We start from the raw sequence: 17,209 nt of genomic DNA, 5'->3' as shown, positions 1-17,209 counted from the left end.
ATTTTTCAGCTGAAAAGACCTAAAGGGCCTTTCGGACTCAGTCAGCCCATTATTGTTTGAGGAGAAGTAAACGGAGGAGACGGACAGCTGCAAAGGCAAATATTCGCAATGGTATGTATGTGTTGGTTTTAACCCTAAATCAAACATTTTATCAAGCATTTGTTGTTTCTTAACTTTTCTCACAAAACCCATAGCCCAATCAGTACAAACATAGTATAAAAGTCTCAATAATTCACAAGATTTAACAAGTTGTCAAATCCGTATGATAATCGTGCATATTTGTATACTCATACACAATCCTGCAGCTTTTACTCCTAGTGCTGTCATTGGCTACTGCCTCAATTCCTGTACATATTTATCGCGATATTTGTAAATCAGTTGCGCCACTTCTTGGAAAGTAGTCGGATGTCCCACACACTGTCAGAAAGTTTATATTAATTGCAAATTGGTCCCCGTCTGTTTATGTTCCAGTGATACATGATGTCTCTCCACATCAGGGACGTGCACAGGGGGGTTGCTCAGGTTGCCCGGGCAACTGCCCATATGCCCTTCTCGACTCACGTTGCCCTTCCGAATGGGAAAAAAAATAAAAAATAAATAAAAGTACAATGGATGCAGAATTTCACGTAGGCCTAGATTAAAAAAAAAAAATTCGCAAAGCTTCATTCACTTCCATTCGGGCACCAAAAGTGAAAGTCAGTAGGGGAAGGGCAAATCTGTTTATATGGCTGCAGCGCTGCATGCGACCGGCTGAGCCTGCATGAGCGGCCCTAGATGGAGATTGTCGCGGTTGTCGGGTGAGACGACTCAACGTTGTCGGAAAAGGTGAGTTTGCGATGTAGGCCTATATCAAACGAACGATCATCATCAGGGTTCCAGACTGCGACCATTTTTTGAGAATGTGCGAGTTAAAATTTTATGTGGTCGGATTTGTGTGAGTGCATGGTCATGTACAACTCAGTTAAATTCACGCATGAATTTTTCTGCATTGAACATGTCACCACAGACACCACTTGCTCCTATCACAAGATTTTAGTTCTGCCAAGCAAGCAATAGGTGTAAAACGCCATCAAACTGGATTTTATGATGACAGGACAAGATAAAATGTCAACTTAATTACATGCCGTTGCAACACAGTCGACATAAAGCTTTTAAGTGTCTGAATAAGTGAGCAAAATTACAACATCCAGTGAGTGAGGTCGAGGACCGTGGTGCCATCACGGGACTTCAGTTAGGCTAACAGAATCAAACTGAACTTTTTATGATGTTAGGACAATGCGATAGCTACAATAACAGAGAGGTTAACGTCTTTATGGTATTTGGCCGTTTTACCTGCAGTTGAGTGTTGTTAAACTCACCGCTGAATGATCACGTGCGCTGTTAAACTCACCGCTGAATGATCACGTGCGTTGTTAAACTCACCGCTGAATGATCACGTGCGTTGTTAAACTCACCGCTGAACGCGCTAAACCTTTGCGGGGACTTTGATATCAGATTGCGAGGGGTTTTAAACATCAAAAACTTTATCTGGGTGCCGTCATTTGACTCGCACTGGCATAGATAATATTTTGTAGCCCAATGAGAAAAAAGGGAGTAAATAATTAAAACAAAATGAACAGCATTAGCTGCTACGTGTGAAAAGAAACCTGCTTTGGATGTGTTCAGGACAAACGTAATAGCACTGCAATAGATTGGCTATATTAGGTTAAGGACCAACGTAATAGCACTGCTTATATGTTGGCATGTAACGTAATTGCGATTTGCAAAATAGTTTCCTCAGAAAGTATTTAATGTGATACAAGGTTGCTTTTAAATCAGATCTTTGACCGTTAATTTGAACAAACTGCTGTCGATTGTTGAGATAACTTTTGAGCCATTGATGAGCTAGACCCCTAATGCCATAGTTGAATGATTTTGACAATAGCAAACTGTGATTTATGGTGTCGAATGCTTTGCTTAAGTCGATGAAGCACTGTGTGCATGTTGCTTATTCTCAGTTGCAGATGTTATTTTTTCTATGAGTTCAATTAATGCCAAAGCTGTTGATCTTTTTGCTCTAAAGCCATATTGTTTTTCAGTAATTAATTTATGTTTTTCTAAAAAAATATTTAGTTTTTGAGCAAACCACTTTTCAAGGATTTTAGAAAACAGAGAGCAATGACACTGGTCTGTAGTTGTTAAAATGATGTACATCTCCATTTTTTAAAAGTGGAACGGCTTTAGCGACCTTCATCTTCTCAGGAAAGACACCCGAATGTATAGACAAATTAAAAATAAAAGTCAGTGGATTAATAATACAGTCAATGGTCCTTTTTACAATGGCCATGTCAAGTCCATCACTATCAGTAGAAGTTTTATTTTCACATTTACTAACAATAGACGAAACCTCACCCAGGAACATGGACTGCATTATTCTACTTTCCATTCTACAGGTAGCATTTTGACTTTGGTTAGATATATCAATTGATTTGTCAATATTTTCCCTAATATTGATAAAAAATGAGTTAAATTCATTGGCCACATCTATGCTATTGTTCATAACAGTTTCATTGTACACAAAATATTAATATGTTGTGAGTTTGGTTTTATTATATTATTTAATTTTTCCATGTTATTTTCATATTTCCTTTATTATCTTTCAATCATTTATTGTAATAATCCCTTTTAGTTTCTCTTAAAATTGTCGTCAATTTATTTTTGTATGCTTTGTATTTGGCCTCACAATTAGGTGTCCTATTTTTTACAAAGTCTTTATACAATCTATTTTTCCTTTTACATGCTTTAATCCTAATGTCATCCAAGGTTTATTACTTTTAGGGGTTTTCTTTGACAGCTTTAGTGGGCAGCATTTATCATAGCTATATATATATATATATATATATATATATATATATATATATATATATATATATATATATATATATATATATATATGTATATATATATATATATATATGTATATGTGTGTGTGTGTATGTTTAAAAAGGTTTCATACGCTGCATTCACATCATTCACATAGACACCTTACCAGTTCTGTTGTGAAAGCTCACTCCTAAAGTCATTTGTTTTCTCGGTTCTCACTCTAAAATATGATGGTTGATGTGAACTCTTGTATATCTCAGGTTGCATGTCATATATGGTAAAAACAGGCAAATGATCGATTAAGTCATTTATCAATAATCCACTTTGAACAATTTTTTGAACATCATTTGTGATAATATTATCAATTAATGTGGCACACGAACTAGTCATTCTGCTAGGCTGTGTAATTAGAGAAAAAAGAGATCTTGTATACAATGCATCTAAGAAATCTGAAGTAAACTTACATTTACTGTTGTTGGTTGATTGAAATCACCAAAAATGTTTTGTGGTTATTCTGTGTATTAGGTAATTGTTCAAATTTGTCCTGGAAAACATATTTTTTGGATCCTTGAGCTCTGTAAATGCAAGCAGCAATCACATTCCTGTTTTTTCCCATATCGATTTCAACAGCTACACATTCAAAGATTACCTCGATTGCAATAGACATTTTTCAACAAGTTTGCTTTTCAAATGACTATCAACATACAACGCCACACCTCCTCCTCTTTTTTTCTGATCTACTTACGTGGTATAGCTTGTATCCTTCTATTTCAAAGTCTACACCCTTTTCATGTCTAATCCATGTTTCAGAAAGTGCTATTATTTTGAATCGACTTGAAAATGTAGTGATATAATCCTTCATTTTGTTGAAATTTGCATAAAGACTTCTGATGTTGAAATGAACAAGCGACAGACTGTCCCTTGAATTAACGTTTAAATTAAATTCATAATCCGTATAAGATTTAGAGGTGTCACATCTTTCATTCAACACATGGCTATCAGGGTCCAGGTCCTTATCAAAATCATGCATGCTTTGCTCTCTAGTATCAAATCTTGTCAGTGTTATACCTATCTAATTTTAAATAATAACGACAAAAAATCTCCATATATTCAAAGATGTTTCCCAAAGACAGGTAGAAAACAAAATATTGGTGATTGAACATTAAACATTCCCTTCCCACTCTTCCCCTGCTCATCCAATCACCTTGTAGCATAATTTACGATGCTTCAAAGTGGCCTCGCTGTAGTCTGCAGCAAACTGAAGTTGAATATTAGCCACTTCTGAACGAATTTTCCTGGATTCTTTGAGGATACGATCCCTGTCGGTATACCGGAGACATCTAACAATCAGCGGCCGTGGTCTCCGCGGCTCACTCCCAGTGCCTCGCTCAGGCAGGCGTCCAAGCCGGTGACATCGCATCAGCTCCGGGCAGGTGTCAACGAGGGCAGGGAACCACTTGGGAAGTTGTTCTCGCAGGTAATCCAGAGCATTTGTACCTTTAACTCCTTCTTTTAGATTAAATATAAGCAGATTGTCTCTCCGTGCGCGACCCTCCATTTCTGTGTGTTTTGCTTGATATTTGTGCATTGTTTCCACACACTGTGAGACAGTTTGTTCAGCCTTCCTCACACGCTTTTAACTGGGTTGTATCTGAGCGTATTATCCGTATTTCCCCCGTGTGCTTGGATAAAATTGAATGCATACGATCAATGCGTTTCTCAAGCCTGTTGATACGTGATTCGCCTTTCACATCGGCCTCTTTGAAATATTTGGCCATTAAATCATCAATGGCCTGAGTCAAGGCTGCATTGTTTTCATCCACTTTTATGTCCTCAAACGCTAATTTTTTGGGGTCGACAGCTTATGAAAACTTATTTCTGGGTTTCTTAGCTTGTTTGCTGTACACCTTGTCACATAGCAGCTTTTAGGCATTATTCTGTCTTTTGTTAGAAGCAAGAAATGACAAGGAGGCAGCCTCTCGCAATGCAAAGTCAATGGAGACCGTTGGACTGTTTTCCCCCCGGTGGGCGTGGTCATCAGATTATGACGCGTTGCGCTCCAGAAATCAGGAAGTGTTCTTCCTATGACATCAAGTCAAGTCACCTTTATTTATATAGCACTTTATACAATACAGATGGTTTCAAAGCAGTTTTACAGCGAAAAACAGGGAAATAATGATCAATGATACAAACAGAGTTCAATTCAGCGGTCAAAAGCAGCTTAAAAAACAATAGTGTCATTATTTAGCTCAAGTATGGTCACTGTTGATTCAGTTTGTCAATTATGAAATAAAGCCAAATTAATATTCAAATCAGTATGACTGAAAATAAATTGTCCCCAACTAAGCAAGCCAAAGACGACAGTGGTCCAATCCAAACACCATCAGTGACAGAAATGGAGAATTCAATTTTTGTGTGTGTGGAAGAAACCAGGCTACATCATGGGGCCATTTCTCATCTAAATGAATGAACAGGGTGTGATCAGGTGACGTTAAGTGTTATGTTTATGATGTCAGATGCATTGCTTATCAATGACTTTTGACCCTTATTGCATATCAGACAGTCCTGTGTCCTGAGCAGCTTAAGACATAATACAGCACAGAACTTTTTATTGATACTTACAAAATTTATAATATTGAGAACTGAACAAGATAGTCATTTATTAATATTTCAGGTTTAGCTTTAGAACAAAATAAGATTTTGCCATGCTTAACAGTGTCTGCAGCGGTTGTATCCTCATGACTGCCATGGAGTTCTATATCAGACACACCTGGGACAGTTTACCTGTGGATCATGAGCCGGTAAAGATTCGTTTCTCACCTGGCGAGGAAGGTTTGTTAATGCAGGTGAATGCTCCATTCTTCAATGACCCCCCTGCACCAGCCGGACCACCTGGAGAGCCGTTCCCTGGTCTCTGGGACTATGAGGGTATGTTCATAAATACCATTAATAAAGGCTCAAATCTGGTTTAGAGATTCAGTTTCTTTCTTTTATATAATTATATAACAGATTGTTGGAATCAACTGATCGTTTTGCGTATACACATGCAACCCTTGACTGTATAGCCAAATACCAGATAAATAAAAGTCTGATTTAACTTTGGTGAGAACTTGAATTAGAAGAAAGGTTTATGAAACACTAAGTTAAGATGTTTATATTTTCCTTTATCTTTTTACACAATATTTACAGTTTGTGCTACTGACTTATTTTTCAGTGGTAGAAGCCTTCTTCTTGAACAGCAACACTGAGCAATATTTAGAGGTGGAAGTCTGCCCGTAAGTTAAGCCTACTCTGTTTTTCAGGTCGCTGAAAGTTTTGTCATTGCAAATGTGTGATTGAAATAATATTTTGATATCATATTACAGACATGGACAACACCTTATTCTGCTACTGAATGGAAAACATAATGCGTTCATGGTAAGCAAATTCACTGTACATCAGTTTATTAAAGGGGTCCTATTATGCTTTTTCACTTTTTCAACTTTAGTAAGTGTGTAATGTTGCTGTCTGAGCATTAAAAAGATCTGCAAAGTTACAAAGCTCAAAGTCCACTCCAAAGGTAGATATTTTATTTTTGTTTTATTGGTCACCACCCTTTAGGAAAATTAACCTTGATTTTGTCGATAATTTTATTGTATTACCATGGTTTTCCAACAAATATCACGATTAAATGGTGGATAACATCATCTATAATGTATAAGAAAAAAAAACATACCACTGTGAAATCCGTGCTTGCAAAGTCCGTGCACGAAATCTGTTCTGCACAGTTCTCTTATTTGTTAAAGGGGTCATCGGATGCCCATTTTCCACAAGTTGGTATGATTCTTTAAGGTCTTCATGTAAAGTTTGTAACATAGTTTGGTTAAAATTCCTCAATGGTTGTGTAAAACAACACCCTTTTTATCTCCTAAAAAACAGCTCTGTTCACAGCGACCCCTTTCGGTGCATGTCTCTTTAAATGATAATGAACAACTGCTCACCCCACCCCTCTCTTCCATGGGGGGTGTCCAGGGGGGCAGGGTTTCATAAAATACTGAAGCTTCCCCGGGCGCCGCCATTGATTAGCGGACCATCACCTGCTGTTAGCATTCCATTGACTCCCATTCATTTTGGCGTCACTTTGACAGCGAATAACTTTACATCTGAGGCGTTTAAAGACTCCATTTGTCCATTATTTATTTCTAAAGAAACGCGATTGTACCTTGTATCTTACGTTATGGCCCCGTAGATGCAGTTTTTGTAAAAATAGGCTAACGATTACGTCATAACCACGCGACTCTCTGTCGCACAGTAGAGAAATTACCGTATGGACAGGAGGAGAAGCTCGCGGGCAATCGGGGGGATGTGGAGGCAAAACGGGACAGTCCGTTAGCGGTCGTGGGCGGAGCATGAGCAATATTACATCATATTGCTCTGAAAATCCAAACGGCTTGATTATTGAGTGTTTAGGCTTTTTGAGGATAAAAAAAGGAGCGAATGGATTTTTTTTCATTTTATGTTGGTTGTGTCCACACCAGGCAAAGACAAATTTATATGCAAACACCATATAAAAGTCTAAAAAGTATAAAAAGACCCTGAATTTAACATTCCTGAGTCTAAATCAGGCTTGAATTGGTTTGAAATTGACACCAACATCTGAGTAGAGCTCGTGGTTATGGTAAGGGCCGTGTCATTTATTTCCCAAACACTCGCAAATCACAACACACTGGGCCAGCCATCTAATCACAGTACATTTCAGAAGCAGGGTCTTCAGCGAAACCGGAATTATACAGGGCGTTCGAGACAGATAGGGGACAGAGGTGCTGTAATAGTGTAAAATATGTGAAAAATAATGCATTTTTTGAACAATCAAGCATGAAGGCATATTTTAGTACAGCCCAAAAACAAAATCAAGACTGGGTAAAAGGGCATAATAGGACCACTTTAATGTTTTCAGTTTTTAATAAACATTTACAGTCCTGTTCAAAATTTTGGGTGGCGGTAAGTTTTTTTTTTTTATGATTTTGAAAGAAGTCTCTAATCCTCACAAAGGCTGCATTTTCTCAAAAATACACAAAAAAAAGTAGTGTGTGTGTCTATGTATGCATGTATACACACACACATATATACTTTCTTATAAAAACAGTAAATGTCTTAATGTTAAAACTTCAGAAATGCTTAACAAAATAAAATAGTACAGGAGCAAAAAATATATATAGTATTATAAAAATGTCCTGATATCTTTTTTAACCATTAACTTGTTACCTGTTACAGCAACAACTCCCTCTATCATTCAACGCCAATATAACGAACAAAACATGGGAGGGAGAAGCACTTCTGCCTTGGAGGTATTTCCCTCAGGGCATTAATAAGATGAACTCCTACGCCATCCATGGCTCGGGTGCAGGAAGGACTTACGAGTCTCTGTATCCTGTTCCTAGAGAAGACCTACAAGAAGGACAGGGACCAGACTTGTACGTTTAGATATCTAAACATTATTTTGGTTTCATTGTATTGCATAATTACATCACCATGATCTTAACATTTCTTCTCTCATCCGAACAGTCATCGACTTGAGTATTTTCAAAACTTCACTCTGCAAAGCATCATGGGAGAAGACTGGGTTCAGCCAGAATCTGACCTGTGGAATTTAGCAAGCAAATGGCCATCTGAAAATCACAAACTAAGTCAAGCCTGTCTCATAACCAGCTTTTTAATACAGCAATTACTTGTAATTTGCTTCCATGGCTAAGTTAGAGCATAAACTCCACTGCAGTCTAATCAAAGTTAATGATGTGGCTTGTTTTAATGTGGGTGTAATGGCAATATAATGGCTTTTATTATCACAATTTAATAAATATTCTATCAGTAATGCAGCACTAATCTCAGCAGTTAAGTATTCCATCCAGCACCAGGCTATACAATCTGTAGCAAATGCAGGGGCGTAGACATCATTTCAAAAGTGAGGGGGACAGATGCCATGGTTATACCAGTTCTTTTTTTTTTTCTTTTTTTTTTCAGACCTTTCTTGACAGGTTTTTGCTTAATTGGTTTAATATGCTATTTATGTTTAAAGCAATAAAACAGAAAGAAAGAAAGAAAGATGGAGATGTTCTGTACTTTATACTGCACATAGCCTAGTATTGTATATTGTACAATATTGTTTACATATTTCAAATAGTTTTTTGTGTAGGCTTCGTCAAACTTCAAGCTTTTAAACTACTTCAAACTTTCAGGTTAGGCTTTTTCAAGACAACTTAAAGTTTGTCTACAATTTTTTTTTTGTAAAGTGTTACCGAATTATAAACATCATATAGGCTAACTAGCACATCCCAGTCAACACGTGAGATCATGCGATGATCACAGTGACATCACACAATCCTCATACTGTGATCCTCAGCATGTGTGTAAAGCGTGAGCTCAAGGTGAGTTCATCTGATCCTCATACTGTGATCCTCAGCATGTGTGTAAAGCGTGAGCTCAACGTGAGTTCATCTGATCCTCATACTGTGATCCTCAGCATGTGTGTAAAGCGTGAGCTCAACGTGAGTTCATCTGATCCTCATACTGTGATCCTCAGCATGTGTGTAAAGCGTGAGCTCAAGGTGAGTTCATCTGATCCTCATACTGTGATCCTCAGCATGTGTGTAAAGCGTGAGCTCAAGGTGAGTTCATCTGATCCTCATACTGTGATCCTCAGCATGTGTGTAAAGCGTGAGCTCAAGGTGAGTTCATCTGATCCTCATACTGTGATCCTCAGCATGTGTGTAAAGCGTGAGCCCAAGGTGAGTTCATCTGATCATCATACTGTGATCCTCAGCATGTGTGTAAAGCGTGAGCTCAAGGTGAGTTCATCTGATCCTCATACTGTGATCCTCAGCATGTGTGTAAAGCGTGAGCTCAAGGTGAGTTCATCTGATCCTCATACTGTGATCCTCCGCATGTGTGTAAAGCGTGAGCTCAACGTGAGTTCATCTGATCCTCATACTGTGATCCTCAGCATGTGTGTAAAGCGTGAGCTCAACGTGAGTTCATCTGATCATCATACTGTGATCCTCAGCATGTGTGTAAAGCGTGAGCTCAAGGTGAGTTCATCTGATCCTCATACTGTGATCCTCAGCATGTGTGTAAAGCGTGAGCTCAAGGTGAGTTCATCTGATCCTCATACTGTGATCCTCAGCATGTGTGTAAAGCGTGAGCTCAACGTGAGTTCATCTGATCCTCATACTGTGATCCTCCGCATGTGTGTAAAGCGTGAGCTCAACGTGAGTTCATCTGATCCTCATACTGTGATCCTCAGCATGTGTGTAAAGCGTGAGCTCAACGTGAGTTCATCTGATCCTCATACTGTGATCCTCCGCATGTGTGTAAAGCGTGAGCTCAACGTGAGTTCATCTGATCCTCATACTGTGATCCTCAGCATGTGTGTAAAGCGTGAGCTCAAGGTGAGTTCATCTGATCCTCATACTGTGATCCTCAGCATGTGTGTAAAGCGTGAGCTCAAGGTGAGTTCATCTGATCCTCATACTGTGATCCTCAGCATGTGTGTAAAGCGTGAGCTCATTGTGAATGCTTCACACTCCGGTTCAGTTGGCGGTGGTAAATGCACCATCTAAGCTGGTCTTCCAACCACCATAAAACATGTAAAGAAGAAGAAAAAGTTGTGCATGGTATTGTTACACCGCAGAAATGGTGAGTGGCCTATTTACATACTTTTAGATGTGCAATGTGGTCTGGTCTTTTTTTTTTTAGCAGAGTACTGCTCACACATGCTACATGTGCACCAGCCATTTTACCTTCAGTAATCACACCAAAATTGCTAGTTGCAGCTAGTTTGCATATCAGTATTTGTGAATTGTTAGGCCTGTTATGTCAGATCATTACAACATTACTAACTTTATATTTCAATATATATATATTTTTTTTTTTTATACTTATATTTCAATAATTAACAAGCGCTGTAAAACAACAGTGAGCAAGAATGCTGCACTGGTGGAATAGCGTAAACTATCATTGCTCTTTGGTTAAAAAGATGAAGTACGCCTACTCTTAGACACTCATATTAAAGATAAAAAGCCTTATTTCACCACGCTATATGACTAGTTTTTTAACAACAACTTCTATCTGTGGAACTGTAGCTGTTTTATGTTAAAAGCTTCAACGTCACTTCCCATTTACCAAAACTCAAAGTGACTGACATTCATCCTCTTATTAACAAGCAACTTTACCCAGACATCAGATGCAACACTACATCATTAAGAATGTAAAGTGTAGATCTACAAAAGTGTAGTTTAAAGTACTTTAGGATACACACTTTCTTTAGGATACACAACAATTGTCCAAAGAAGACTTCTTAAACAATTATCAAATACAGTAATCAGTGAGAGTGGCTAAGGTTGTCCTCTCAAACAAAAAAAATTAGTAAAAGATTTATGTGTTTCATATAATGTTTTACTAATACAGAAGTTCTTTTTGGCCTGTTAGGATTTGGAAACAAAAATTAAGGCATTGAAAAGACAGCAACAAAAAGCTCGTAGAAAATCAAAAAAGATCATTTTGGCTCTTCGGAAAAAAAATGAAAACACTTCTGATAGTGAACACTCCTCCAGAGAACTTGAATCAGACTACTCATCAGACGACTCGTGAAATATGCTGAATGTTGTGGAGCAGCATCTAAATGAAGACTTGCAAGAACAGTATGATTCAGAATCACAACAGAATACCATAATTAATATGCAAGATCAAGTGCTATGGTATGAAATTGATAGACTAAATGATTCCATGGATGTTACCAGTGAAAGTAACTCAGAGCTAGCTTTGTCTCTGGAGAAAAAGCTGTCTAAGTGGGCAATGAAATTCAACATCTCCATGACCTCTCTCACTCATTTGCTTAAGATTTTGAAGGAACATGACATTGATGTTCCAGCAGACGGACGAACACTATTGAAAACACCTCGTTCTGGCAGTTTGAGAATAACTGAAAAATCAGGTACATTTTAACTTTGAAAATGTCCATGCACTCATTTGGCAATATTATTCAGAAATTTCACTGAACTGTAAAATCTTGTTTTTGATAGGTGGCAAATACACATATTTTGGATTAAGGGAAGGTCTTACGCATACTCTGTCTGAGCAAGCACTTCAAAATACGACCACTTTGAGATTTCTTTGAATATTGATGGCCTACCCATTTTCAAGTCCAAAAAACTCACAATGTGGCCACTTCAGTGTGCTGTCATCAACATTGATGAAGTGAAAAACAGTCCTTTTGTTGTTGCTCTGTTTTCTGGAGCAAAGAAACCAAATGATTTGGAGTTTTTGAGTGATTTTATGGAGGAGCTGCAAGAACTGATGGAAACAGCCCAGCCAGCAATGACACGTGGGGCCCAGATGGGTTAACTACAGGTTCCATGGGTACTGTGTGGGCATGGGCTTTGGCTGGGTGAAATCAGCGGGTCCCATGTAGGTTTTGTAGTACGAGTCCCACATAGGAAGCCCATATGAGCTGATTACATGGGCCCCATAAGGGACAGGCATGGGCCAAGTGGGCATGGGTTTGAACTGGGAACACATATATGGGTCTTGCATGACATATTTATGGGCCAAGTGGGCATGGGTTTGATCTGGGAACACATATATGGGTCTTGAATGACATATTTATGGGCCAAGTGGGCATGGGTTTGAACTGGGAATGCACATATGGGTCCTGCATAGAATTTTTATGGGCCAAGTGGGCATGGGTTTGAACTGGGAACACATATATGGGTCTTGCATGACATATTTATGGGCCAAGTGGGCATGGGTTTGATCTGGGAACACATATATGGGCCTTGAATGGCATATTTATGGGCCAAGTGGGCATGGGTTTGAACTGGGAATGCACATATGTGTCCTGCATAGAATTTTTATGGGCCAAGTGGCCATGGGTTTGAACTGAGAACACATATATGGGTCCTGCATGGTACATTTATGGGCAAAGTGGCCATGGGTTTGAACTGGGAACACATATATGGGTCCTGCATGGTACATTTATGGGCAAAGTGGGCATGGGTTTGAACTGGGATAATATATATAAAAATATTTTTTTTATTTATTTACCAGTATGTTGTGACATTTAAATAGTTTTTTAAAGATTATGTTTGTTGTTCGATGTAATAATTTTGTATTAATGTATTTTTTGGAGAGATGTTTTTTTTCAGAGATTTTTGATTTGTTTACCGGTATGTTGTTGTGACAACCACAAAAGTGTTGTATTTGTGTTTTAAGAATATTCACAATTATTGTCTTTTATTTGAAACAAGTGATTGTAGTTTTTTTTTTAAACAAGTATCCCAATTGTTTTATTTTTAATGTGAATTTTCCTGACTTAAAGTGAATTGTGTAGTGTTTGCTCCAGGCCAGTAGGGACAGTGTAGAGTGACGAGTTACTGTAGCTGTGTGAGTTGCGCGGGTTTTTCATTACTGCAGAGAGCTCGAAACTGATAACACTGTCTCCTCGTTTCTCTCCTGTTTTACAGGTGGGTAATTGTATAAAAACACCTCAGAAGTAGCATTTATCTATGCTGAAATGTATGTGAGATATGTGTGAACTGTTTTTAGTGAAATGAGTTTCGTTAGGGTCTGTTTTTGATTTAGTTTGAAATGAGTTGAAACGAGAGGGCAAAGTCCTACAGAGTAACGGTCGAGAGACATTACTAGAGATCAAGTCAGCTCAACACAACACTTTCCCCGTGGATATATATGTACATGAAGATATTTTTTTGAGCTTGTAATGTTAACAGATATGTTTAGCTCACTGTATGTCAATGTATCTGTTGGAAATGTTTTTTTGCTCAATGAGTTTATACAAAAATGTTTACAGTTTAAAACGAGGTTAAAAGTTACACTTTAATCACTTTATGAGTTCTGAGCATGATTTTGCAGTACTGTATTAACATGATACTGATAAAATACTGTGAATGGAAGATTCTAAGTATCTAAAAAAAAGCTGGTGAATATTACCATTGTCTTTACATTTCATTTTGATAAATAGTATAAAATACAAGCATGAAGAGTAAGTGAACATGCATTTGGTGGAAAGAGGTTTATTTTAATATGGATTTTGCATTGACATGGACACTGAAAATTCATTGTAATGTTAAAAAGACACTGAACATATAATATGTGAAACATACAATGATACTTAACAATAGAGATGTGATTGCTGAAGAAAATTCAGAAAATAAATTACTGCAGAGAGCTCGAAACTGATAACACTGTCTCCTCGTTTCTCTCCTGTTTTACAGGAATTAATCTGTTATCCACGGTGCCGTTGCTACGGTACCTGTTACATTGTGACATTTAAATTGTTTTTTAAAGATCATTTTTGTTGTTCAATTTAACAATATATTTCTTGCAGTTCAAAGCGTCAAGTGTCTTGTATTTATCTTGGACTTATATTCATTCCTCATTTTTAGTTTTTCTTAGATTGTTTCCTTAAACCACTTGGCATGGTTGGGCTTAGATAGGCCTTGCATGAATTGCCCAGTTAGGACCCACATAAGATCCTTACAGAGCCCACTTTAAGCCCATAGGGGCATTCACGGTTGAATCCTGGTGCAAGCCCACTTTAAACCCCTTTAAGCAGGTGGGGCCCAAATGGGTCTGACATGAATTACCCAGTTAAGACCCACATAAGACCATTACAGGTCCCACTTAAAACCCATCTGGGCATCCACGGCTGGCCCCCGTGTGGATCCCGGGTGCAAGCCCATTTTAAACGCCCTTTAAGCAGGTGGGGCCCAAATGGGTCTGTCATGAATTGCCCGGTTAAGATCCCACATAACACCCTTATAGATCCCTTTTAAAGCCCATATGGGCATCCACGGCTGGATCTTGGGTGCAAACCCACTTTAAACCCCTTTGGGTAGGTGGGGCCCCAATGGGTCTGGCATGAATTGCCCAGTTAGGACCCACATAAGACTCTTACAGAGCCCATTTAAAGCCCATCTGGGTAGCCATGGTTGGATCCCGAGTGCAAGCCCACTTTAGACCCATTTGGGCAGGTGGGGCCCAAATGGGTCTGACATGAATTGCCCAATTAAGACCCATGCAGTACCCTTACAGGTCCCACTTTTAGTATGTCTGGGCTTCCACGGCTTGCCCCAATGTGGATCCCGGGTGCAAGCCCATAATGGGGCCCACATTTGCCGCCCATGAAGCCCTCATCTGGGCCCCACATGTCATTGCTGGCTGGGAGGCTTTAAAGGGAAGAGAATTGTCCTCAAAAACATCATATGTGATGCACCAGCACGAGCCCTCATCAAAGGAATAGTTCAGTTTAACGGCCGCTATGGCTGTGACTTTTGTGATGTAAAGGGAGTTCATGAGAGCAAAATGCTTTTTTTGTATAAAGGAAATCTCAGAACCAATGAGTCATTTAGACAGAAGACAAATCCTGAACATCACAAAACAGATAGCATTCTTTTGAATCTGGACATTGATATGATCAGGCAGTTCCCAATAGATCCCATGCATTGTGTAGATCTAGGAGTGACTAAGCGAATGTTGATGCTGTGGAAAGAAGGACCTTTGGCCCTTAGATTATCAGCTGGACATCTTAGCACCATTACTTATTTTCATCAAGCTGTCCGACATCACATACCTCCTGAATTCAATAGGAAACCCAGGGGGTTAGATGAACTGAAGCACTGGAAAGCAACTGAATTCCGAACATTTTTGCTTTATACTGGACCAGTGATTTTGAAATATGTTCTCGATAAGGAGAAGTATATTCACTTCCTTTCACTTAGTATTGGAATGCGCATCTTGTACAGTGAAAACCTAATGGAGCATCGTGATTATGCAGATGAGCTGTTAACATATTTTGTTTAAAAAAAGGTAGCAGCCTGTATACCATGAGTTTCATCTCATATAATGTGCATTGCTTGCTACATCTCACTGATGTTGCAAATTACAACAGATCATTACACTATTGTTCAGCATACAAGTTTGGGAACAATATGGGTCAAATCAAGAGGTTTATCCGCGGTTCAAATGATCCACTGATTCAAGTAGCTAACAGATTGGCAGAGAGGCAAGCAATATCAAGTTCTAAGAAATCAAATGTTAACTCTGGTACGCCAAAGACAAAAGAATGTTACAGAATAACATATTTCGACCACAGTATGAGTGCACAAAACATATGCCCGGAGGTCGGATGAAACGATGAAAACGGTATGTTGACGGAAGTCGTGGGATTTCATGTGTTGCGTGATATCTCTGCGCCCAAGTAGCAGTGCTTCGCCTAAGTAGCTGTGCTTCGCCTGTGCTTCCCCCTAATATAGTCCCAAGTCAATATCTGCCTAGGAAATCACCTAGTGTTAATCTGCATCGCTATTTGTACTCGTTGTGAATACGCAGGCCACAAGAAGTAATTATGTGGGTTTCTTTTTTTTTTAATCACTTTTACTCAGGACATGCTAGCTGGCAACAAAGGATTCCATTCATTGTGCTAAGCTAAGCTAGCGGCGACCCCGTCAAACTAAAACAATGCATGCACTGAGACAAAAAATGCATTTACCCATCAATCTAAATGTATGACAGAATGTGAATAAGCCCTATTTCAAAAAACGGTGGAGTGTTCCTTTAAGAACAAGGACCATGACGCCGCCCGGTATGGCGCAGCCGGGGCCCCACCCTGGAGCCAGGCCGGGGGTTGGGGCTCGAATGCGAGCGCCTGGTGGCCGGGCCTCCCCCCATGGGGCCCGGCCGGGCTCAGCCCGAAAGAGTGACGTGGGGCCGCCCTCCTGTGGGCTCACCACCTGCAGGAGGGATCATAAGGGGCCGGTGCTTAGTGGATCGGGCGGCAGTCGAAGGCGGGGGCCCCGACGACCCGATCTCTGGACACGGAAACTGGCTCTAGGGACGTGGAACGTCACCTCGTTGGTGGGGAAGGAGCCTAAGCTTGAGCCGGGCTCATCTCCACGCACAGCTTGGGCTCTGGAACCATACTTCTTGAGAGAGGCTGGTGAGAGGCCATATCGGGCGACGTCATGGTCCTTGTTCTTAAATCGATCATAAACGGTTTTTGAACCGCTCTTAGTCTGACCCGTCACCTAGATTTGCTTATAGCCCCCCAGCTCAGCCGTCAAGTGTTGGAGTTCACCCCGGTGAACGAGAGGGTCGCTTCCTTGCGCCTTTGGGTCGGGGATAGGTCTCTCACTGTCGTGTGCACCTACAGGCCGAATGGGGTCCCTGGGAGGGGACTGGGGACTCCGTCGTTCTACTGGGGAACTTCAACGCCCACGTGGGCAGTGACAGTGATACTTGGAGGGGCGGCCCCCCGATCTGAACCCGAGCAGTGTTCTGTTATTGGACTTCTGTGCTA

The 17,209-nt window shown here is 39.7% G+C and overlaps 1 protein-coding gene across 1 annotated transcript; it reads left to right on the top strand.

Annotated features, from left to right (window-relative positions):
* Positions 1 to 5,585: 5,585 nt before the first annotated feature.
* Positions 5,586 to 8,829, top strand: LOC311285579 (UPF0462 protein C4orf33 homolog). The gene is made up of 5 exons (XM_084401263.1): positions 5,586 to 5,790; positions 6,077 to 6,137; positions 6,228 to 6,279; positions 8,116 to 8,315; positions 8,407 to 8,829. Exons 1-5 carry the CDS (start codon positions 5,601 to 5,603, stop codon positions 8,591 to 8,593), a joined length of 690 nt encoding a protein of 229 aa, XP_084257389.1. The 5' UTR covers positions 5,586 to 5,600; the 3' UTR covers positions 8,594 to 8,829.
* The last annotated feature ends 8,380 nt before the right edge of the window (positions 8,830 to 17,209 follow it).

This window comes from Rutilus rutilus (genome assembly GCF_951802725.1).
Source record: "Rutilus rutilus genome assembly, chromosome: 2".
NCBI lineage: Eukaryota > Metazoa > Chordata > Actinopteri > Cypriniformes > Leuciscidae > Rutilus > Rutilus rutilus.
This window is presented reverse-complemented; position numbering and strand designations above follow the sequence as displayed.

What these genes read in the sequence shown, in the direction of transcription:
- LOC311285579 (XM_084401263.1), top strand. Translation starts at nt 5,601, where the DNA reads ATGACTGCCATGGAGTTCTATATCAGACACACCTGGGACAGTTTACCT. An exon ending in TGGTCTCTGGGACTATGAGG is followed by an intron (nt 5,791 to 6,076) that starts GTATGTTCATAA and finishes CTTATTTTTCAG; the next exon opens with TGGTAGAAGCCTTCTTCTTG. An exon ending in TTAGAGGTGGAAGTCTGCCC is followed by an intron (nt 6,138 to 6,227) that starts GTAAGTTAAGCC and finishes ATCATATTACAG; the next exon opens with ACATGGACAACACCTTATTC.